The following is a 24,631-nucleotide window of genomic DNA, read 5'->3' as shown; positions in this document are numbered from 1 at the left end:
TTGTTCTTTTTTCTCTGTGGGGTCTCCTGCAAACACTCAAAGTCTGATTTCCTATTGAGGTTGATGCTCTTTCCAGGGAAGGCAGAGGGATTTCTTATTTGAATTTGGATGAGTGTCCCACTTGCCCGACACACCATGATCTTTCTCAGCCTTCGTTCCATCCATGAGCCTGTAGGGAAGCCAGCAGTGCACTTGTCAGGCTCTGCTGGTCCTCTGTCCTCTGATGCAGCACTGCCCTCAGTCAGGGCCACGGCCAAGGTTTCTTTTCCTTGTCCTTCCTTCTTGTCTTGCTTTTGGCCTGCTCCACCATTGCTTTACTTCCCCTCTTTTACTGATGCCCCATTCTTCCTTATGCTAACTATTCTTACTGCCATGACTCAACATTCTTTCTAACTCTCACACTTGCAGTTCTTAAGAAGGTACACAGAAGAAAATTTCCATACCCTAGAATTTCATAAAAGGGGCACTCATGATTAAGAAAGTAATTTGATCACAAGTATTAGGAAACCTATCTGAGCTGGCTTGGGCAAGGAGGGAATGTGTGTGTGTGTGTGTGTGCGCGCGCGCGCGTGCATGCGCGCACATGTGGGTGGGTGTGGGTTGATGTTATAAGACCGAAGAAGCCTCTCATGATCCTAAAACAGAATAAACAGCCAGGCTCAGTGAATGGATACAGCACCTCTCAATCCCCTCTCCAGGATGGGTGGCCTCTTCCTCTGCCTTTCCCGTGGGTCTGCTCCATTTGCTTCCTTCTGTAGCCTTTTCTGCATCTTCTGTGCCCTTGTCTTCCAGTTAACATGCTGTCTCTTCCAAAGACCAGCAGGAAAGGCCCCAGCTGTCTTAGAGACCCAATTCAAAGTTTCCAGGCTTGGATCAGATGTCCAATGAACTCTTCGTGGTCAGATTACCTGTAGCCAAGGGGCAGGGGTGATACATTACACCAATACACACAGCTGCCAGAGGTTCATCCTTTTGGGTAGGGCTATGGGCTGGGCTGACATCCCTAAAATTACCCACGACAGGAGGAATTCCTGTAAACACAAATGGGGGCAGATTCTCTTGCTCTTCTCTCAGCACGTTTGGAATTTGGGGACAGCTTCCTAGAAAAAGAACTCTTGTCCATGAAATTGGGACTCGGAGCCTTCACATCGCCTCTCGAGACCCACCTCACACAATGGCCTCAGAACTCTAAGTCAGTCTCCAACTCCCCAGTATTCAGTGGCCTTGAGCTACCCAAAGTCCCCACCCAGCTCCACCCCCCCAGCAGCATTTCCTTGTCCTGGGCTCCTTTCTTGCCAAGGCTAATCCCAGCTGATACGCTCATGAGTGTTAATCACTGAAATTCATTCACCCAGCAAATATTTATTGAGTGCCCATGCTGTGTGAACTCTGTGCTGGGGGCCAGCAGCATGATTTGAGCAAGGCAGATGCCACCCTCGCAAAGCTGGCTATCTAGAGATGCATGTGGAGTCCAAGAGAGAGAGGGCAGGAACCTGTGACAGGGCTCGTCCAGAGGGCAGGGCCCCAGGACCAGCCTCCTAACTGTCCTAAATGCCTTCCAGGTCTTTCCTAGGGGGTGAAGTCTTGCTGGTTTGTAGTCCACTAGATCATTTTGTGCTTTGCTCATCCAATGACTAGACAGTTCCCACTCAGTAAAAGCACAATTCTGCTTGTTTCTTTTATTGTGTTTCCTGAAGCTGGCTCCTGCACTGTTAGGTTTCTCCCAGCAACTGCTGGTGGAGTCCAGTCCTCCAGCCGTCACTATGTGACTCTCAGCTGTGTGCTATCAACCACAGGGGCTATTACCTGTGGCATTTCTCATTACGGGGATTAACTTCTGATGTGCTGTCTGCACGTGGGGCCCACAAGGCATTAGTCACCCTGATCTGGGAGCCCAGCATGTGGTTCGCTAAACCTGTGAGCGGGGCAGGGAGGGTGTGTGGCAGAGAGAGTGGAAGGGCCATGGGCTGGAGGGTAGGGAGGTAGCATGGAAGCAGCATGGGCATTTAGAGGCTGAAAAGGACTGAGCCCTTGCAATGTTTAAAAGGGCCAGGCTTATGACTGGTAACAAGGGAGAAAGGCATCTGACCCGTTGGCAACAATAGCAGTAGCCAGAGCATTTATTGGGTGACTGGTGTATACCAAGCACTGTGCCATCCAAATCACATATATTATCTCACTTAATGCCCACTGGAGTCTAGCGTGGTGTGATTAGGCCCACTTTATAGAGGGGAGAAATTAAGAATCTGAGAGATTCATGCTTTGCCAACATCCTACTGCTAATAATTAGCAGAGTCAGGTGTTAAACCCAGGTCTGGGCTCTTAAAGCACCACAGGAATAAAGAGAATTCTCTGGCCTCCTTGGTGATCTCTTTGGGTGCTTCTGTGGTGTTTCGGGGTCACCGGCCAGCCCCTGACCTGGTGTGGTGTATAGTAGCTATCTAACGGCACTCAGGAGGAGACAGGCCGACTTCAGCCACACTGTAGTGTGACCTGTAGAGCCTGAGTCCCTGTCTCCTCCATGTCCTGTCCTGCTGGGGAGTCCACCATGGCAGAAACTCCTGGATGGTGTTGTTTGCTGGGAGCCCAGCACCTAAACCTACACCCCTGACCTTCTGCTGCTGTTTCCTCAACCTGAAAGCCGGCATCCTTGATTCTTGAGCCTCAGGTATGAAGATGTGATGAGTGGGGCCAGCCACGGTGGGCAGTGTGGCGTGGAGGACGTCGGCTGCCTTTGCTCTCCTCTGGGCTCTCCTAATTTGGGGCCTGGTGGGGCCTTCTGTGGTGTAAACTGGGTTTCCAGTTTCTCATCTGTGAAGTAAAGGGCTTGGATTCGACAGTGGCTAAGCTCCCTCCTGGCCCTGAGACTTAGAGAATTCAGGGTTCAGCGCCCCTTGGAGCAGCAGCCGCCCAGTGACCTCTAATCAACCTTGGCACATTCTAAGTACTCAGTAAGCACTTGTTGAACCAAACCCAGGAGATTAGGAGTTTCTCAGCAGAGCAAAATAATTCTGCAGTGGGGGTTCACCACACACCCTCGAGTGACCAGTTCCCACCGTCCGTGGGTACCCGGGAACCACCCCCTCCCAGTGATGGCATTTGGCACTCCGACTGGAAGTGGCTGAAGAGGTGGAGGACGGGGAATCTGGGTTTGGAGTTGGGGCAAAGAGAAACCAGGTGCATGGAACTTTATTGACCAAGTGTGGTTGCTTTGAAACTCGAGACCCCACAGCAACCCTCCAGGGGGCTGCGTGGCTGGTGAGAGAACAGCCGCCTTGGCAGCCTCTCTCGGGCCAGCTCACCTGCGGCCAAGGCTCTTAAGGAGGCCCCGGGGAGTCTCCCGGCAAACCCCAGCCCTGCCTTTATAAAGGGGCCTGAGGAGAAGCGCCTGGGCTCTCCTGGAGCCCTCACGGGGGAGGGGGCCCGGGGCAGTTCCGAGCGCACTCTCACAGGCCGGCCGCTGCCACCGCCACCGCCCCTGCCGCTGCCGCTGGGGAGCTCCCGCCGCCTGCGTGAGCCGCTGCGGCGCCGCTGAACCCTCCTCTCTCCTGAGCACTTGAGGACCCCCGCCCCTCACACTGCTCCCTCTCACATTCTCTCTCTCTCACACCCACCGTAGCTTGAATTTGCCTTCGGTACAGTCTTTCTCTCTTACACACGATCTCTGTCACACTTACTGCAGCTCTTTCCTCTCCTGCATATACCTCCCCAGTCTTTCCCCCTTCCTTCCCTATCTCTCTCTCTCTCTTTCTTTCTTTCTCTCTCTCTCTCTCTCTCTCTCTGCCTCTCCCTCTTCTCTCTGGACGCCTCCCCTGGTGCTTAACTGGAAACAAAACTGAGTTTGTTGTGAGCGGCTGGGGAAGAGGACGTTTGGAGGCAGTGGCCAGGGTGCCAGCAGCAGAAGCAGGCTGGGGCCAGAGGCAGTGCCAACAGCCGGAGACCCCAGCGCTCAGCTGTCCCAGGGAGCAGGTAATGCCCACTCAGGGCTGCTTCAGGCATCCTGCTCTCTGCCCGGTCTCAACTCCCCATGACTGTTGCATCTGTTTGTCTTCTTACCTGGCCTTGAAGGGGAAGGGGAATTCCAGACCTAGGGAGAAGCAGGCATGAGGAGTGAGGTGTCCTCCTCTCCAGAGAGCTGGGGTCCAGGCTATCTGGGATTGGGGGTGGCTGGGGTCTGGGGTGTCTGGGGTCAGGGATGGCTGGGGCCAAGGATATCTGGGGTTAAGGGTGACTGGGCTCTAGGACATCTATCTGGCTGAGGAACATGGTAGAACCTAAAAAGGCAGGGAAGAGCCAGATCACAAGGGATGTTTTCAGCCATGTCCTAGACCCTAGGCTCTAAGTAATACAGAGCCTCTTAAGGGTTTTTAACCTAGAGAGTAACCTAATCAAGTCGACATTTTAAGAGGGTAGTTTTTGGATTCTGATTCTATGGAGAATTGGTGTGTCCTCTCAAAATCAGAGTCTTCGTCTTTTCCCAATCTAAAGAAAAAATAAGATTATTTGTTCAATTGCTAGTTTTTCTTCTATTAAATTTCCTTAACTCTTGAGGTTTGCTAGCAAGCATCAGCAGTCAATAACCCAATGAAAAGACTATGTTTAAAGTAATAGAAAATTTCAGAAATAAAATTCCTTTAAGTAAATGAGGTAGATTTAGCCATATATAGACAAAGTAATAGTATTTTCTGATAGTAAATTATTTCTAACCCATATATGCAAAATATTTTATGGTGTTGCCCAAGTAGCACCATGACTCCCAGGATTGTGTCATGTGAACATGTCTGAAATGTTTTAAAAGCAAACTTTGCTGCCACATAGGGAGTAGGGGTGGATTATGCAACCAAAGGCAGAAGCAGAAGGAGGCTCTCATGGTGATAGGAAACAATGAGAACCTGAACTAAGATGGTGGCAGTGCGTAAGAAAAGAAGGAGAGAGCTGAAAAGTATTTAGGAAGCAAGGGAAAGAAGTTAGTGTCTGGACATGAATGGTGAGAGAGCAAAAGGCTTCAGGAGTGAGTCCAATATTTCTTACCTGGATGACTGGATAGCTAGCATGGCTATCATTCAAAACAGAGGAGGGCAGGGTTGGGGTGTTGGAACAAGGAAAGTGGTTTGAGTATATTGAGGTTGACTTGCGAAGGCTGCAGAACTCCCAGATGGAGTAATCCAGTTGACTGCTGGAAACACCAGAGGAGTCTGGAGACATGGGGGACCTCATCTATAGGGTGACACCAAAAAGAACACAAGATGATATAGAGTTTAGAAAGAGAAAAGAGAAGAAGGCCAAGGAGAGATCTTGGGAAAGATGAAGATTTAAATAAGACAGGCAAGAGGGGCCAGGGAAAAATACTGAGGAGTCCTCAAAGGGATAGGACAAAAATATCAAGAGAGTACTTTGTTATGAGAACCAAGAGTGTAGCATGTCTGTCCAGAGAGAGCAGTCACCACCACTAATGACCCAAAGAGATAAATTAGACCTGTTGGTTTGCTTGGTTTTATTAATTAATTGGCTTGAGAATAAATAAGATAGCAAGAGTGATCTCAGGACATGGTTGTAAACTCAGGTGTGTAACATAAATGGGATTAGCAGGGTAGAGAAGGGAGCATTTTAGCAAATTAAAATGCATTTGCCCATGACACTTTGTGTCAACTGTATTCAAGTAAAAGGACTTTTAAAAAATGCATACACCCACCTGAAGAAAGCAGCTGTCACTCAGCCTTAGTTGATCGGTGCCAAGCAGGAATATAGGCACAGTCCTCAGAGCATCTGAATTTTCAAGAGAAGTCAGGAATCTGGATTCTAAATGAAATCTCACAATTCTATAAGCTAGCAACTATTTCAAAAACTTTTATACTCTGTGAGGGCTAAATTAAACATATCGTTGAACGGCCAGTTTGAAATCTGTCACTTAGAGAGGTGGTGCTGAACCAGTTGCAGCAGGTTGGAAAGTGATTGGGTAAGGAGGAAGTGGAGACCTCTCCTTCAAGAAGTTGGAGAGAAAAGAGAGCAGGAGAGCATGGAAGGCAGGTAGAGTCAGGGGAGAGTGTTCTAGGGTAAGAAGAACTGTCTATAGGCTGGGAGGAAAAGAGTGGAGAAACGAAGTTGAAAACCAAGGTGAAGAAAGGATAGTGGATAAAATAACGGTCCGGCAGAAAAGAATAAATGTGGCCAGAGATTAAGCTGGAGGAAGGACTCCTTTGTTCAAAAATGGACTACAAAGTGGTAAGGGTACAGATGAACTAGAAGGGAGATTACAATGGATTTCACATCCTGAGGCCTTTATTTCCTTGGCGAGATGGGTAAGAGATGGATCAAGAGGCTTGAAGAGAGGAGCAAGGGTATGAATGGCATCAAGGGACATGGGACACGCCTCTGACAAGGACGAGTAGGAGGTGGCTGCACTTCTGAGACCTGTTGAGGGTGGAAACCTTGCATTTGCACAGCTGGATGGTTTTCTCCAGCAGGGCTCGTGAGCCTGGGTGCTGGGGTTAGTGGTGAAGGGGGATTAGCACCTCTTACACTGCAGGACCTTGTCATGTGTCTTATTCTCCTTAACTGACCTATCTTCTTGCTCCTCTCAACAACCCTGCTCATTCAGACTGAACACCTATAAGCAAGTGGCAGCTCTTGGATTCATACCCATGTCTAGCTGGATTGCAAACCCATTGTGTGCCTTGTCTCCACCATACCACAGTATCACCCTGCCTCTCCCTGTGTCCCAGGATGTTCCTGTGGAGGTGAAGACTGGGCCAATGAATTCTTGTTTGGGCATTGGCTGCCATGTTTTACTGGGAAGTCAAGAGTTGGGAGTATGATGACAAAGTAGTTGAAAATTGACCACTGGGAATCCATGGAGAAATAAGTGAGGGCCAGTGGGGATGATGAATTGAGGGGACAGAGGGGCTTGGGGGAAGGGGAAGAGTTGATGAAGCCCAGGAGACAATCAATGAGAGACTGAACTGGGGCAGAAGCAAAAGGATTGGTGAAGAGGGAAATATTCTTAAAAACTTTCAATAAGGGGGTGGAGGTGAGAAAAAGTGGTTGAGGTGAGGATGACTCCAGGGTATCTAGCCTGTACAGTTGGGTGGACAGCCATGCCTTTAACTGAGGCTTTCCACATCAAGTGGCTCTCTTGTCTTGCTCTAGACACAAGGGCCAGCACATTCTCACTTCAAAGTCTTTGAAACACTCAGAGCACTCTTTTTACAGAGATGCAGAAGTGATACATTCTCTTCTTCCAAGTCACAATGTAAACATACTCCTCAGAGAGATCTTTCTTAGCCAGTCTTTCTAATGTAGTTCTCTGTTGCTTTATTTTCTCTCTCTCTCTCTCTCTCTTTTTTTTTTTTCAGGACACTTACCAGTACCCGAAATGATTATTTATGCTTTTACCTGTTTTTGTCTGTTTCTACCACTAGAACAGACATTCAAGAGGGATATATGGGATTTATGGGCCTTTATCCGAGCTTTGTTTTCCAACACCTGGAACAACGCCTGGCACATAGTTAACTTTCATGAAATACTGAGTAAGAGAAAGGAAAGAAAAGGGATGCCTGGGTTGCTCAGTTGGTTAGGCGTCAGCCTTCAGCTCAGGTCATGACCCCAGGGTCCTGGAATTGAGGCCCTCATCTGACTCCCTGCTGAGCAGGGAGCCTACTTCTCCCTCTGTGTGCTGCTCTTCCTGCTTGTGCTCTCTCTCTGTTAAATAAATAAATAAAATCTTTTTTTTTTTTTTTTTTTTTTTTTTTTTTTTAAAGGGAAGGGGGAGGAAAGAAGGAAGGGAGGCAGGATGGGGAGCATATTTGGAGACGGGTACATGTTCAGTGTTGGAAGGTGCCTGAGAAACAGCCAGGAGGTGACATGCAGTGGGGAATTGGGAAGCAGAGTGGGAGCTCAGGAATAGGTTGTTACTGTGCCCAAGAAGGAGGTGGTCTCCTGCTACACACAGGTACAAGTACGTCCTGTCACAGGCTGACCGGCCCTTTAAAGCCAACACTGGGAGTTGACTGGTTTGGGATCCAGTGGGAAGAGGGGTACTTCTGGGTTTTTTATGCTGAAGTTGGGTCAGAGTTTTTCTCACTTTTCTATTTTCTACCCTTGCTGCTGCCCAGCTTTGGCCATTTTCTATCCTTCTTTCTTGTCATCTGACTCCCAGACCCTGGAGTCTGAATGTAGATTAAATTCGGTCATCCCCTCTATCTCAAAGAATCTCACCCACATCCAACCCACAGAGGTGTGAGGACTTAGTTTTACTAAATTAGGAAATGCTTCTCCCTTGAGCCTGGCTCCTGCTCCATTTCAGTTGGCCTTGTGGCCCTTAGCCTCCTCTGGGCCCTTCAGAAGACCCTGCTGTCCTCTTTTTGCAGGGTCTCCAGCTGCTGAGCAGCTCCAGGACATCCTGGGGGAGGAAGATGAGGCTCCCAACCCCACCCTCTTCACAGAGATGGACACCCTGCAGCATGACGGAGACCAGATGGAGTGGAAGGAGTCAGCCAGGTGAGGCAGAGCCCCAGGGGAAGGGAGAAGGTGACTTCCCACCACAGTCTGCCTGGGGCCCAGGCTGAGCTGAACTTCCTGGTGGGAAGGACCACTGACCACTGGCATCTTGCACCTTATATCCTGCTGGGGCACTCCCTGAGCCCTAAAGACCTCCATGTCGGCCTTCCTTGGTGTCCAGAACTGGGCTGGACACTAATAAGCAAACAGATACTTATCACTTTGTCTTTTTTTTTTTTTATCACTTTGTCTTTATTCTCAAATTAAAACCCAAGTGGGAAGGTAGAACAGATACCCATGAGGCCATGAGAGAATAATAAAAGGACATATGTACTTTCTTGTCAAATGGTTCAAACTAAATGCTATAGTTTGAGGGAAAGGAGAAAGGAAAGCACCAAGGGGGCTGGGATAGGCAGGTAGGAATTCCTAGAGGAAGAAAAATGTTTGTCATGAAAAATCCAGGTGGGGAGGTATGGTGGACCTCTGAAGAAAAGAGACTCAGCAGAGTTTGGGGTGGGACAAGCAGAGTGGAGGTCTGGAGGCTCCACTCTGTGAGGGGTTGGGACAGAGGAACTGACTGTGTATACAGGGATAGTAGAAGGAGAAGAGGCAGAAGGCTGTTGGGGAGCAACGTGGTGAAGACATGGAGCCAGGGGAGGATTGGAGTAAGGAGTAGTTCTGGCCCTACCCAGTGCCTGGGATAAGGTTGCTTTCTAACTGGACTGACCAGCAACACCAAATGCTGCCAAGAGTCTAAGGAAAAGGTAGGCTATGGTAGGAGGCAGCAAGAAGGGCTGCTCCTGGGTAGGAGCTTGAGAAAGGCCAAAAAGTGGGCCATACCGATGTTTCTTTCTTTTCTTTTCTTTTCTTTTTTTATTAGTGTGCCCCTCACCCCCAAGATATTTTTAATTTTAATTTAACTTTATTAAATTAGTATTTATTTCTCAGAGGAATTAAATACTAAGGAACATGTTTTAAGTCAGGTTGGCTTGAACTTTGGAATGCCATAAACCATGGTAATACCTAAAACTTTGCGTTCCCCAAGACCCCTTCGGGGCTCTTATTGCCCCATTTGAGAATGCCTGTGTCTAGGACTGGCTGGGCCTGGGGGCCACCAGGATGCCCAGATCCTGGCAGCTGCTCCACCCATGGCCTGGGCTCTTCCATCACCCACCAACCTCACTCACCTGGTCAGTTGCTCTGAAGAGTAAGGAAGAGCAGGTTTGGACATCCCCAAGCCGCCTCCTTCAAATCTCTCCTAGAAGAAAGGCCACTGGGTGGACTACCAGATCCCTGCAGGCCTCTGGGAGGTAATGAAGTCTAGCCTCATGGGGTGCCCCAATCCTTGTCTGGAAGCCCTGGAGCCTCTACTTATGAGCCATTCAGCAAGCCCTTACTATATGCTCAAGAGTTTACAGGCTCATCTTATGCAAGCTGCACAATGACTGTGAGGAAGTGGGAGCTAGATTATCCCCATTTTATAGATGAGGTTACTGAGGTTTAGAGGGGGAAATAGCTTGCAAGTCTCAGAGTGTGCGGGCTGCTGAGTCTGAGTTCTAGACCGGGTCTGTCTGACCCCAGTTTGAGGGCTTATGCACTTTGACATGTTTTCCCATTTTCTCAGCTAATTTTTCCCCTTCCCCCAACTTCCAAGGGCTCTCTTTGGGTTTCCATGGGAATACATGAGTCTAGAGGCAATTTCACTGGGATGGGAGATACATGGAGATAGCCACAGAGACCAGGGCATCTATTCAGGGCTGAGAAGAGAGGGGAGAACATTTTACATGAGCAGAGCCCAGTCTGGGCTACGGCGGCTTAATGCTTCTAAGGAGCTAGTGCTGCTCCTCCCTTGCTTATCCAAGGTGGGCTGATAGAAGGAACATTGAGAGGGGCCTTCTCAGAGACCCCATAAGAAGAGCATTTTCTCTCCGCTGGGCAAGATCTGCATCCAGGACCACCCCTGGCAACAAATGCCAGGACCAGACCTTCCATGAAGGCCTATCATGCAGGCCCACAGAACCCTTGCTAAGAATGCCTCTGGACCCCCAAGAGACCTGATTGTCTATCACCATAGACAAAATACTGTTTCTGGTTTGAGCATAGATCCATAGTGCCTTCTGCACTGTAGACCCTGTAATGAAACTGGTAAACTGTAGGAGATGTTGTTTGTAGAAGCAAGCACCTCCTGAAAAAGAAAGGTGTCTGATCCTTAACCATCTACAAGCTGTTGGGTTTCCCTGTAAGGTAGGCTTTCTGAGGACAGCATCTGTGGTGATCCTGGAAGGGTCCTCAGTGGACCTCAAACCAACAGTGAGAGGAAAGTGATGACTAGGGGCGCCTGGGGGGCTCAGTCAGTTAAGCGTTCGCCTTTAGCTCAGGTCAGGAATTGAATCCTGCATCATTGAACTCCTTGCTCAGTGGGGAACCTGCTTCTCCCACTGCCTGCTGCTCCCCCTGCTTGTGTTCTCTCTCTGACAAGTAAATAATTAAAATCTTTAAAAAAAAAAAAAAAAGTGATGACTAGAAGAAGTTAAAATGGCTGAACCCAATTCCAGGTAGATGTGAGGGGGAAGCAGCTTGGAGGCCAACTTGGGGGCTGGAAACAGTGGGAGGAGAGGAGCTCAGACCTCCCTACCAGGAGCCCCCTTTCTCTACCTAGGCTTCTTTAATCTTTTGTCTAGCCAACCACACTAGGTTTTCACTTCACTATTGGAGGTTCGACCAACAAGGCTGTAGAGAGGTCAGAGGAAGGGCTTGACCATTGGCCAACAAGTCCACCTTGGCCTGGACACTTGTGCTGGAGACTCCTCTGAGCCAACTGCAACAGTGGAGGTGCTTGCCAGGCCACACCCCCACAAAAGAATGGGAAGCATTTCCCTCAGCTGACAGACTATGAGATCTACTCCAGGAAGCCAGAGGTCTTAGAAGTTTCCAGAATCCAAGAATCTGCCAATCCTAGGGGGTTCTGGCCTCCTTGGGGTAATGGGAGAAAATGATGGTGGTATGGGGGCTGGATAACCCCTCACACAGACACTCAAGCCCTAGGAGGGTTGTAGGCCTATACCCACATCAAAGGGAATGGAGGAGGGGACCCTTTAATAAAAGCATTTAATTTGCTGCAGGAGTGTTTGCTTTATTGAGTTAGGAGATTAACACAGAGTGAAAATCTCAAATCCGCAAGGAATTTTCCCTGGTGGTGCTTTGTTGGGGGTTATTAGTTTGGGGGATGTTTTGAGCTCTTGGAGAAGGAGTCACCCCTGGACGGATTTAAATGGCTTTTTGAGCTCCACTGAATCCTTACCCCTGTGCGCATAATGGGGACTGTGTGTGCAGGCGTCACTTCTGATGTGATCAATGCTGGTAGGTCAGGCTGTTAATAAGATAGATTTTTACTAACTCTGTCTCTTCAGCATTCCCGGGAGGAAAATGAAGCTGGCTGTTGGCTGATCCTGACCTTGCCTGAAGGGAGGGCTGGGTCAGGTGGGTGGGGGCACAGAGCCCCTCACTTCCAGCAAACAACTTACCCAGAATGCTGTCCTCTCTCAGGCCCAAGTTGGCCTGGCTGCAAAGACAGCAAGAGAAGAGTGACCTGGGCTATAACCCACCCAAGGGTGGAGGGCCCTTTGGGGGTTACTCAGAGATAGCCAGAGTTTAAATCCTTCTAGGGGTGCCTGGGTGGCTCAGTGGGTTAAGCCTCTGCCTTTGGCTCAGGTCATGATCCCTCCACCCTGGGATCGAGCCCCCTGTTGGGCTCTCTGCTCAGCAGGGAGCCTGCTTCCCCCCACTTTCTCTCTGCCTGCCTCTCTGCCTACTTGTGATCTCTGACTGTCAAATAAATAAAATAAAATAAAGCCTTCTAAGAGTTCTGAGAGAAAATTCCAAATCCAAGCTGTCTCTGATCTCAACTCAGAGCAGACCAAAAAGTGAACTTTGCAGAGGTTCTTTTTTATTTAATTTTTTTTCAGTGTTCCAAAATTCATTGTTTATGCACCACACCCAGTGCTCCATGCAATACGTGCCCTCCATAATACCTACCACCAGGCTCATCCAACCCCCCACCCCTCTCCCCTCCAAAACCCTCAATTTGTTTCTCAGAGTCCACAGTCTCTGAGGACTTCTGGTTTGTCTCCCTCTCCAATTTCCCCCAACTCACTTCTCTCCATCTCCCCATGTCCTCCATGTTTTCCTTATGTTCCACAAATCAGCGAAACCATATGATACTTCACTCTCTCTGCTTGACTTATTTCACTCATCATAATCTCCTCCAGTCCTGTCCACGTTGATACAAAAGTTAGGTATTCATCCTTTCTGATGGAAGCATAATATTCCATTGTATATATGGACCATATCTTCTTTATTCATTTGTCCACTGAAGGGCATCTTGGTTCTTTTTCACAGTTTGGTGACTGTGGCCATTTTGCAGAGGTTCTTTTTTTTTTTTTTTAAGATTTTATTTATTTGACAGACAGAGATCACAAGGAGGCAGAGAGGCAGGCAGAGAGAGAGAAAGGGAAACAGGCTCCCCACTGAGCAGAGAGCCTGATGCAGGGCTCAATTCCAGGACCCTGGGATCATGACCTGAGCTGAAGGCAGAGGCTTTAACCCGCTGAGGGACCCAGGTGCCCCCATTTTGCAGAGGTTCTTATGAGGCACCTGTGCTTTAAGGACATTCCTGTGATGACCAAGAAAGGGTGAAAGGAAGGGGCAGGAAAAGTAGATCAGCTTAGTTGGGTCAAACCAAATCAGCATATTTTCAAAAGCATCTTCTGTGCGTGGATGCTTGTACACTCCGTGTGTGATAGAGGGGAGAGTCTGAACTTTATCTCAGCTTTAAACTGCTCCCACTTACAATTCTGTAGAATGCCTTCCTAGTATCATCCCCCTGCTTAGTCTAGGGCAGAATCCACCCTCAGCCTCTGGCCTCACTACTCCCCCAGCACCACTCTACGGATTAAAAGCAGGGTGGGAAGCTGAGAGCTCTTAGCACAGAAGTCCGCAAACCTCATTCATTCGTTTAAGTATGATTTACAAAGTGTTGACTGTCTGTAAATCTGAGCCAGCTTCTGGAGATCCAAAAATGAGCACAGCAGATGCTATCCTGACTCACTTGGGCTTTCCGTCGAATGGGGCACGGAAGAGGATAAACAGGCATTTGAAGATGGGGTGCTGTGAAAGCACAGTGTGGGGGCACCCAGCCCAGACAGTAGGGCTCAAGGAAGACAAACAGGAGCAAGAGGTGTTCACCCTAAGACCTGAAAGATAGGTCAGAGTGAGCCAGGAGAGGGTATACAAGGGGATAGGAGAAGCCTGGGAACCAGGAGAACAGACCCACAGATGAAGGGGCAGAAATGCCCATGGCTAGGCTGCACAGTGTGGGGTCAGTCATGGAGGGCCGATGCAGGCCGTGTTGTGCAGTTTGAACTTGAGAGCTCACACTGAGGGGAAGCAGAGCAGGATGGTCTGGGAGAGGCCACTCTGGCTCTGTATCAAAGGAGGCAAGACTGGGCTTGTCAGGAGGCTGGTCCCCCGTGAAAGATGGGACCCCGAACCTAGATGTTGGCAGTGGGAACAGAGAGCAGGGGTGGATTTGAGACCGATATTTTTTTTTTTTGAGCAGATAATTTGATATATTTTGAGCATGTAATTTAATATATATATCATATATGTGTGTGTTCGTATGTATATTCCTTTTAAATATACTTTATTTTTTAGAGCAGTTTTAGATTCATAAGAAATGTGGGTGGAAGGTGCCGAGTTCCCATTTTCCCACAGCCCCTGAGTGGGCAGAGCCTTCCCTGTGACGAACATACTCCATGAGCGTGGTCCATTTCGCACTGTTGGTGAGTCTACATTGCCACACGATCACCCAGAGCCCAGAGTTGACATGAAGATTCACTCTTGGTGTTGCACCTACTGTGGGTTTGGACAAATATGTAAGAATGTGTATCCATCATTATTGTATCCTATGCCGTGGTTTCACTGCCCTAAACATCTTCTGTGCTCTGCTTATTCATATCACTCTCTTCCTAATCCCTGACTGCCACTACTCTTTTTTTTTTTTTAAAGATTTTATTTATTTCTTTGACAGAGACAGATCAGAAGTAGGCAGAGAGGAAGGCAGAGAGAGGAGGAAGCAGGCTCCCTGCCGAGCAGAGAGCCCGATGCGGGACTCGATCCCAGGACCCTGAGATCATGACCTGAGCTGAAGGCAGAGGCTTTAACCCACTGAGCCACCCAGGCGCCCCACCACTACGCTTTTTACAGGATTTGAGACCTGTCTTAACAGGGGGGATTTACAGCACTTAGTAACAGGTGGCATACAGGGGACCAGGATAGCCAGAGAGATGCCCAACTTTCCTGCTTGAGCAAGAGGGTAACTTGTGGTAGCAATATAGGAAACCCAGGAGGAAAAGCAAATTCTCATTGCATTGGGCATTTTGTTTTGTTCTGGTGGACACTGATGATGAGTGCCCCCTGGCACATGTTGTGTTTGGGGAAGCTGCAGGTAGAGGTGTCCAACAGGTCACCAGGTAGCTACGGAGGTCTGGAGCTGAGGGGAGAAGCCTAGATTTGTGCGTGCTCAACATCTAGATGGGACTCAAACCCATAGAAAACTGTAAGGTTGGCCCTGAGATCGTGAAGTGAGAGAGTTCCCAGGGCAGAACCCCCAGGTCACTAACGTTTGCGGGGCGGGCAGAGGGAGTAGAACCCACCGCGGAGACTGAGAAGGAGCCACTAGAGAGGTAGGAGGGAAACAAGAGGAGTGCTGTGCCCTGGAAACCAGGGGCAGGGAGACATTCGAGATGGAAGGAGCAGCCACCAGTGGGAGAGGAACAGAAGAGTGTCCATAGGATGGAGAGACAAGAGCAGTCCTCAGGGGTGACATGGGGAGAGGGTGGAGGAGAGAGTCAGGATGACGGGGGTGGGTTCAGTGGGATGGTTCTTCCAAGATGCTTGTCTGTGAAAGGTGGCAGTGAGCTTGGTCTCCCGAGGGAAGCTTTTGTTCTTTGTGAGCATGAGCGATCTGAGCATACCGAAGGCTGATGGAAAGAGGCCAGATGAAGGAGAGTGGTGTAAAGATGCTTGAGTGGGAGAGGAGCTGCTGGGTGGAGGGGACAGGGCCCTGAGCCCCCAGCTGGAAGGCCCCACCCCTTCTGTGTGACAGGCCAGAAGGAAGGAGCAGAGGGCAGGGCAGCTGCAACAAGGCCTGGGGGCTCCTACCAGGGAATTAGAGAGGGCTGGTGATTGCCAGAGCCATCTCTTGTTGGACAAGGCAAAGCGGAAGAACAGACTGCGGGAGCTGCTGGTGGCCAGGTGGTCCTGAGGAAGGTGAGCAGCTGCGGGTCTGGGCCCTCCTTTGGCTGCCGTTGAGCAATGCATGGAGATTTGTGATCCCATGAAAGTTTTCAAGGTTATTTGACCTTGACTGGTTGCTGGTCTGAATAGTCTCAGTCTTTAACAAGCCGCTTTCACATCTAGTAGCTGACATGGTGCTTTCCTCTCCCTCCACTAGTCAAACACTGATACCTGACACTTATGCCGGTAAGTGGGAAAAAGTGATTTTGTAGGAATCAGAACTTGGATGGCAGCCCAGGTAGAAGTAGGCAGTGTTCCCCCCCCAGGCCTCCGAGGCCCTGGTTGCCTCCAGTGCTCTCACTTGTGAGCAGTGTAAACACAGACCCGGGGCCTGAGCCAGGGTGTGTGTCCCCCAGGGATTTCCTGATCACGTCTAGTCAGCACAGCTCAGGGTTGGGGTTCCCTGAGGCCTAACACCCCAGCAGGGGCCAGCTTCAGAGTGCTTGCCGACAGGTTGGGGAAGCACCAGCCCGCCCTTGGGGAGGGCCAGGCAGTGACACAACGCCATCACCTGGTAGACTCAGGACAGTAACCTAGGGTTAGTTGGCCAGAGGAGGGAGGGCAGGAGGCTTCCTGGAGGTGGCTTGACTGGCTGGCAATTCCACACAGCCCCAAGAGGCTGGTCAGCAGGAAGGATCACCTCTCCACAACCAAGGACATCCTTGGGTGACTCCCTCAGTTGTAGTTGTCAAGAGAGGAGAAGGGGAGCCTGGGTGGCTCAGTCAGTTAAGTGTCTTGCCTTGGGCTCAGGTCATTATCCCAGAGTCCTGGGTTCAAGTCCTGTGTCTGGCTCCTTGCTCAGCAGGGAGCCTGCTTCTCCCTCTGCCTGCCCTTCCCCCTGATTGTGCTGTCTCTTTCTGACAAATGAATAGATAAAATCTTAAAAAAAAAATAAAAAATGTAGTGGGGAGAAAGCCTACCATCAGACCACCTTGCCTGCCAAGACACTAGTTGATTCATCCACATATACATATAAATGTAAATATGTATTTGTCTAAATCCAAATGTATATATTTTTAACTTTTAAATTTCTAAATAGCTGTCTGTCTATAATTTTTTATTATGGAAAGTTTCAAACATGAAAAGTAGAGAGAACAGTATAATTAGCCTTCACCTATCTATTACCCAATATTAATATTGGATCTATCTTCACCACTTTTTTTAGTTTGCTTTTAGGAATTTGGTTTTGTTGTTTCTCTTTTGCTGCAAAGTTTTAAAGAAGATCCTGCATGTTGTAAACATTTTAGTACACAACCTGATGAAATTAGACTTCTTCTGTAAAGACGACAACGATGCCATTATATCTCTTAACAAAACTGAGAGCCATTCCTTAATACTATATTTAGTCTACCATCAAATGTCCCTAATTTTCTCAAAAACATTACTGTTGGTTTTTGCAACTTCAAATCAAAACAAGGTCCGCAAACTGATTTTGGTGGTTATGTCTCCTGTCTTGTTAGGATCAGACCTGTCCAATTCCAGAGATGCTGAAGGAATAGACCACCCTGAAAAGCCTTTGTCAGGTGTTTGTGAAAAAGGCAGGAGCATCCCCATGATACACCCAGCCTCACGAGCACAGCCTATGCTCAAGGGAGCTGGCAGACCCTCTGTAGGATGGACAGAGAAATGTCCCTGTAAATTTAGGGGCATTGTAGGCTGCAAGTAACAGAAGCACACTCAAGCTAACTTACACAAAAAGAGGGAGCATCAGCCGAATATGGGGTGGCCTCATGGTACCTGGGAATGGTTGGTCAGGTATGTCAAGGCCTGGGCCCAGGAAGCCAGGCTGTTCTCTTTCTCTGCTTCTGGTCTCTGCCTGTCTCTGAGCAGTGTCTTCCCTCTTCTGCCACTGTCCCTGTCTCTTCCTTTTGTCCCTGTCCTTGGCAATCCCTTAGCTTCTAAGTTTACATCTATTCTACTCAAGGGACACAATGTGCATCTATTTCTTAGTCCCAATTCCTAATTCTTCAAAGAGCATCTGATTTGCCCAGCTTTGGTTGTCCCAACACTGTGACCCAAATCAGAGTTATGGGGAGCTAGGGAGGGAGGGTTGGGCATGGCCCCATGAATGGCAGCAAAGCAGACACCCCAAATATGTCTTTTGCACATCTGTAGTAGCAAAGATGTGCACTTTATGTAACCTCTTCTGTGGCTGCAGTTGTGTTTCTAATGCCAAGCAGAACTTCCAGAAGTCTCCAGACCACCATGAGAATATAGGTGGGAGTTTTGCCAACCTGCCCCCTCTTGGACAAGCACTTCACTGGTCACATCTGGTCTCTGTACGTGGATAACTACTGTCACCACTCCCCTGGATCAGTTCCTATTGATCCTACCAAATTCAGGGTAGAGGAAAAGTGGAAAGTTTGGACCTTTGGAAATTTTATCTTATCCATACCTCTCTCCTTTCATTCTAAAAGTATTTTAGGGGATGTTGTGTCAGGTTCTACAGGAGAATTGAAATGAGACATGTATGAATCTGATCTTGAGATGCTTATGATCTAGTGCAGGTGTCAACAAAATTCTTGTAAGGGACAGATAGTATTTTAAGCTTTCTGTTCATATAGGATCTCTTCTTTCTCTTTTTCTTCTAGTTTTCTTCCTCCTTTCTTACTATCCTTTAAAAATTTAAACACCAGGGGCGCCTGGGAGGCTCAGTCGTTAAGCGTCTGCCTTCCGCTCAGGTCATGATCCCAGGTCCTGGGATTGAGCCCCGCATTGGGCTCTCTGCTCAACACTAACCTGGACAATGAGAATAGTAACAGACCTTCCTCAAGGCTCTGATTTGAGGATTAAGTGAGATAATACATATGAAGTTCTTAGTATAATACCTGGTGCATAGTATGTGCCCAGTAAGCTTTAGCCACTGTTGTTATAAGTGCTATGTGATAAATGGCACGGGATGGTAGTGAGAGGAAGGAGTAGTCTCTTCAAGCTGGGTCCCTGGGGAAGCTTTGCGTGGATGAAGTGACCTTTGGACAAGGGCCTGAATAGCAGAGGTAGGAGAGAGAGTACCCAGGGAGAGAAGGGTGACTTTCCTGAGAGGTGGGGAGGAGGAGACCCTGAGGGGAATTGACAAGCTGGTAAATGACAGTCCTTTGGAGATCATTACAGAAACCTCTGGGACACACAGACAAGTAGTCTTCAGAGAGATTTGGCTCCAGAAGCCTTTCCCTGAAGGAACCAGGTAGGAATTTGCCAGTTGCTGTGCCTGATGGCATTCACTTAGCTGCGGGCTCCGCCTTACTGCTGAATGAAGACACAATACGCAGCAGGATGGACCCCTCACCAGATGCATGACCTTAGGAGCCGAGTGCCCACTCCCGTTCCATGCCCACAGCTCCTGGAATGACACACCTCTGCCTCGTTGCTCCCAGCTAACCCCTGAGTGCGCTTTCTGAGAACTGATTCTCCAGTAATCCCAAACTGCACTGCATAACCAAAGACCCTTAGAAGAGACCTCTATGCTAGCAAAATGAGAGACTTTCAATCACAGGGGGTTAGCTGTGAAAGCATGCGGGGTTCACTCCAGAACAGCCTACAACAGAAGTGCCCACATGTCTGGTCCCAGTCCCAGACAAATCTCATTTGCAGAGACGGAAGATTCCATTTATCCTGTTAAACATTTGAGTTACTTAGCCTCTGTTCTGATTCTGTATCTCTCTGATGATAATTCGGCTTTCCCCGTGTATCTGTCTAGAAGGAGAGAAAGCAAGGGTTGCAAGATGATGGTAACTAACTCCGTAACTGTTGGAAAGCTCATTGTAAATTTGGGTTTATTCATCGATCCTTGTGAACGTGGTTACCATTAGTCAGTATCCTTGGAACTAATCATCTCTGGGACAATAAAAAGACAAATTTCTGAGTCTGCTCTGGGGTGGATACCCCAAGAGACCTGTGAGGCTTTTCTCCTCCTGGTACCTTCTAAACCTTTGCATTACCATGTTGACCCTTGACCCATACCTGCCCGCTTAGTCTTCCATGCTTTAGTCTTTCAAATTCACTGTCAGGTTTGGTTTGTGAACATACATACTTTATGTGCAATTTTAATTGGTCATAGAAGTAACTTTTTTGTGTTACTTTACATATATTTTTTTAATATATATGCTTATCATTATGTAGTAAGAATTTGCCAAATAAATTGTAGGAATGGGCAAAAATTGGCTTAGGAGTTTCCCCTTTTGAAAAACTTCTCTTCCAAATGCCATCTTTTGGTGCTTCTTTCAAAGACTGAAACTAAGGAATATCTAAAGATATCTCAGACATTTCCAGGAAAATTCTTGATTGGCCCCTGAGAGAATTAACACTGGCCTTTGGTTTCTGCTGGAAAATTCAGGGTGTTGATAGGACTCAAAGCAAAGTTAAATAGCTTTGCCAGATGCTGGGGGAAAATTGATATTCGTGTTACTTTTAAGAATCTGTTACTCTTACGAACGAATCTGTTAAGGTCACAAAATCTATTACCAGCTGGCCCCAAGCAGCAAGCAAAAACACCATGCCTTGATGCTTTGTAACTGAGACATGGAAGTCAAATCTTTGGACAATGGGTGGTGGGGCAGGGATGGGAGAGGTGCAGAATAAAGTCAGTGAGGCCATGGAAGTGGAGAATTACCACAGCGTAGTGTGTACTTCTCAACTTTTAGGTGAGTATACGTAACTTCATCTAAGCAATAAATTCACACAAATTTAAGTTTTACAACAGATGTTTAGAAGCAACATAACCTTACCATTAAAGGCTGCTTTCTATAGGAGATTACTTTTTTAAAATATTTACTTTTTTATTGAAGTTTTTAGTTTTAGTGTCCCTACACTCCACATGGGGCTCAAACTCACGACCCTGAGATCAAGAGTCACAGGCTTTTCTGACTGAGCTAGCCAGGCACCCCTACCTACATTTTTTTAATCCTTAAATTTAGGATATTCTTAGAGGAATTTTTGCAAACAAATTAACCAGGACATAATCTAATAATAATGATTTGCAAAATAAGTGCAGAAAGAAAGGACCTCCACTCCAATCAAACTGTTTGTCTATATTTTCCAGACTTTTTTCTTTGCTAACTACACCCGATAGCCTGCTCATTATCCTCTTAAAGACCTATGTCTTCCTTTTTTTTAAAAAATTTTTAATTTTTTTATAAACATGTATTTTTATCCCCAGGGGTATGTCTTCCTTTTTAAAAGTACTGATGTCCAGTTCTCAGGCCCCTAAGATTCTGATGTCATTAGTTCTGGGGTTCAGCCTTAGGTGTTGGAATTTGTCACAAGCTCCCAAATGACACCAATGCTGCTGAGGTGAAGAGTGACTGATACACTAGCCAGGGCAGGGTGAGTGGGGTTATCATTTAAGTCTCCGTCCGAGGAGAGAGCTAGAATTCAGGTCTTCTGGTTTCCAGCTCTTTCCAGGAGAGCCCCCTCTTCTTCTAACAACCTGGTTTAAGTGTTGGAAAGCCTTGGCTGTACCTGGTAGCTTGCCCCCATGACACTTTCTGCCACTCTAGGTATTAACCAAACAGCGGCTTCTCTAATCGTAACTGTGGCCGAGTTCTGAGTCACAGAAAAGGCCTCTGTTCCAGACCCTCTCTGCGTGACAGGGAACTGCTTTCTGGGACATGTGACTCTTCATAGTTCTGTTCGGCTCCTCCCCAGCTACAAGAGGGGCATCTGGTGCCCCCACTCCCGCCTAGACAAAATCCCTGTGAGTTCCTTTCCAGCCCAGAGATTTTCTTTCCACTTGACCTGCTTCTCCAACTCTAATTCCCCATTTTTTGAAGCCAACCATGGTATAAAGGTCACTTTGCAATGAGTGGCTTGGGATTACACATTAGCCATTTTATTAGGCGTCCAAGAGTTTTTAAGCCAGGCTCTGATTAGACGCTTTTTAAAGAGCCCATTCCTTTATTCCTTCTGACAAGTGGTTACACATTTTATTATGGAAAATTTAAATTTGAAAGTAGTATGTAGTAGAATGAGCCCCCGCACACCCATCACCCAGGTTCAATGGTTACCAGCTAAGTCATGGCCAATCTTATGTCTCTATTCCTTGCTTGCCACTCCCCCCACCCAAATACACACACACTGGATCACAGTGACATGAATCCCAGACACACACCATTCCCTCTGCAAATGTTTGAGTGTGTGCTTCTAAAAGATAAGGTCTCTTTTCTTCTTTCTTTCCCATTTTTTTTAATTGTGGTAAAATATACTTAACATAATGCTTACCATCTTAGCTATTTTTTAAGCATCTAGTGCAGTGATTTTATTTTTTTAAAGATTTTATTTATTTATTTGACAGATAGAGATCACAAGCAGGCAGAGAGAGAGAGGAGGAAGCAGGCTCCCCACTGAGCAGAGAGCATGATGCGGGGCTAGATCCCAGGACCCCGGGATCATGACCTGAGCTGAAATCAAGAGTTGGACACTTAACCAACTGAGCTCTGCAGACACTCCTAATTCTTTATTTTCATGGAGTTATCTAGGTAGTGTCTATATTTCTCAGATCATCTCCTATTTTTTTAAAAAATATAGTTGGTCCAGTGGTGCCTGGGAAGCTCACATAGCTTATATATATATAAAGTTGGTTCACAGACTGCAGTTGGGAGATAGGTCTCTGAAGTCATTTTTACTCTCTCCAGGTTCTTCCTTTTCTGTTTTTCCCTCACAGTTGTTATTGCTAAAGAAATGGCATCATTTGTCCTATAGGTTTTGCGCCTTCTGGATTGCATATATCTATGTGATGGGGTTTAACATCTGTATTTATTTTAAAGTGATGGTGGGGTCCAGGCTTGTCTAACTCGAGTCTGCCTTTTTCAGAAGACTGTTTCACAGGTGTCTGCTTCTATCAGGAGGCTGCTCCCACCCACTGATCTTTATGTGTATCTGTGATGGTCCTAGACTCTGATGGTTATCACTTCGGTTGTTCCCAGTATTAAGCCCCACCACTGTCACTTTCTCCAGTCGTTTCCTCCTCCTAGACTTCACCCAACATGATCAGTCAAGACTCACTACCCTCAAGCAGGAAGGAGTGAGCATTTAACGACAGTAAGGGGACACTGGTGAGAAAGCAGTGGTCTCTGTCCTCAAGAAGCTTGATGTCTATTTGGGGAAGCAGGTGTATAACCAAATAACCAGGAAACATGATTGACTACAATTAATTGTTTATTTTAGCATCTGAGCCCCAGAAGTCAGGAACTTTACCCATAACAGTCTATAGCACAGTTGCCTAGTTCCCACTCGGTATTCTGAATATCTTATTTATTTATTTGACAGAGAGATAGAGAGCAGAAGAAGGGGGAGTGGCAGGCAGAAGGAGAGGGAGAAATAAGCTCCCTGCTTAGCAGGGACCCTGATGCGGGCTTGATCCCAGAACCCTGGGATCTTGACCTGAGCCCCTGAGATCTTGACCTGAGCTGAAGGCAGACACTTAACTGACTGAGCCACCCAGATGCCCCCGCCCACCCACTCAGGTATTCTGGTGTAAATTGGTCTAGGATAGACCTAGACGTCAAGATTTTAAAATCTGAGATATTTTTCTGTGCAACTCAGTTTAAGAATCATTATCCTAGGATAGGGGTTCTTAAAGTGTGGTCCCTAGATCATAGCATCAGCATGGAACTTGTTAGAAATGTCCATATTCTTGGTGCTCCTTCTCCTCTGTGAGACCTATGAAATCAGAAACTCTGGGGTGAGACCCGGTAATCTGTATTTTCCCAAGCCTTCCAGTGATACTGATGTGTACTTCAGTTTGAGAACCCTGTCCTCAGTGTACTGTTGGAGAAATGAACAGGGTGACTATGAGAGATTTGCAAGGAAGTGCCTTCTTGCTGGGTAGTAGAAAATGAAGGAGTCAGGACACCTGGGCTCAGTGGGTTGAGCCTCTGCTTTCAACTCAGGTCATGGTCTCAGGGTCCTGGGATCAAGTCCCACATTGGGCTCTCTGCTCAGCGGGGAGCCTGCTTCCCCCTCTCTCTCTGCCTGCCTCTCTGCCTACTTGTGATCTCTCTGTCGAATAAATAATAAATAAAATCTTAAAAAAAAAAAAAGAAAGAAAATGAAGGGGTCCAATCTGGAAAACAGAGAGGAAAGAGGACATCTCACTATAGAGATCCATGACTCTCAAAAGCTAGGAGCTTGTTAGAAATGCAGAATCTGGGACCGCACCCCAGACCTGGTGAATCAGAATCTGTATTTTAACAATATCTCTATGTGATTTTTTTTGTACATTAAAGTCTGAGGGAGGCACACTGGTATAGTGTGTATACTCCAATCATATAAATCAAAGATACAGGGGGAAAAAAATGGCCATGCTAGGAAGGAGACTCTGAAGATATGGTCTGCTCTTTCAGCTGGTGTTCTCAAAGCCATGTTTCCTCTTACACAGGAGAGTCAGACCGTAGCGCACAGAGCTGCTTGTCTGCATTGGGACCCCAGACAAGTCCAGCCATCCCTGAGTGACACAGATCTGTATGATTCAAGAGCAAGGGCTCCTCAACCCTCGGGGCACAGTCACATTAACTGGGAGCTTTCAGGGTCAGGCCACCCTCCAGAAGGGGTGACCATCCAGGCATCTGTATTTTACAAGGCAATTCTAATTAGCAGCCAAAGTTGAAAACCATTGCTACACTTCTTGGGTCCTCCATGTTTCCATGTTCCACTCAAGGTAAAAGTGAGCTCAATGTCTAATAGTCTCTATTAAAAACACAAAGTTAAGTTTCAGGGCACTGGCTCACTGTCACAACATCTGGATTCCCAAAATAGTTGCAAAAAGGACCTGGAGAGCTGTTCC

At 47.4% G+C, this 24,631-nt stretch overlaps 1 protein-coding gene across 6 annotated transcripts in view; it reads left to right on the top strand.

Annotated features, from left to right (window-relative positions):
• The window catches only part of SLC4A5 (solute carrier family 4 member 5), a 105,941-nt gene that overhangs the window by 33,384 nt on the left and 47,926 nt on the right, over positions 1 to 24,631 (top strand). For all 6 annotated transcript variants that reach the window (XM_032352498.1, XM_032352503.1, XM_032352504.1 and 3 more), the window contains one exon: positions 8,367 to 8,496. In XM_032352498.1, coding sequence (XP_032208389.1) covers positions 8,367 to 8,496 — 130 coding nt within the window. The remainder of the gene's footprint in view (positions 1 to 8,366; positions 8,497 to 24,631) is intronic.

Source organism: Mustela erminea, chromosome 7, assembly GCF_009829155.1.
Source record: "Mustela erminea isolate mMusErm1 chromosome 7, mMusErm1.Pri, whole genome shotgun sequence".
Taxonomy (NCBI): Eukaryota; Metazoa; Chordata; class Mammalia; order Carnivora; family Mustelidae; genus Mustela; species Mustela erminea.
The sequence above is the reverse complement of the archived record's forward strand: the minus strand, read 5'-3'. Positions and strand labels throughout refer to the sequence as shown.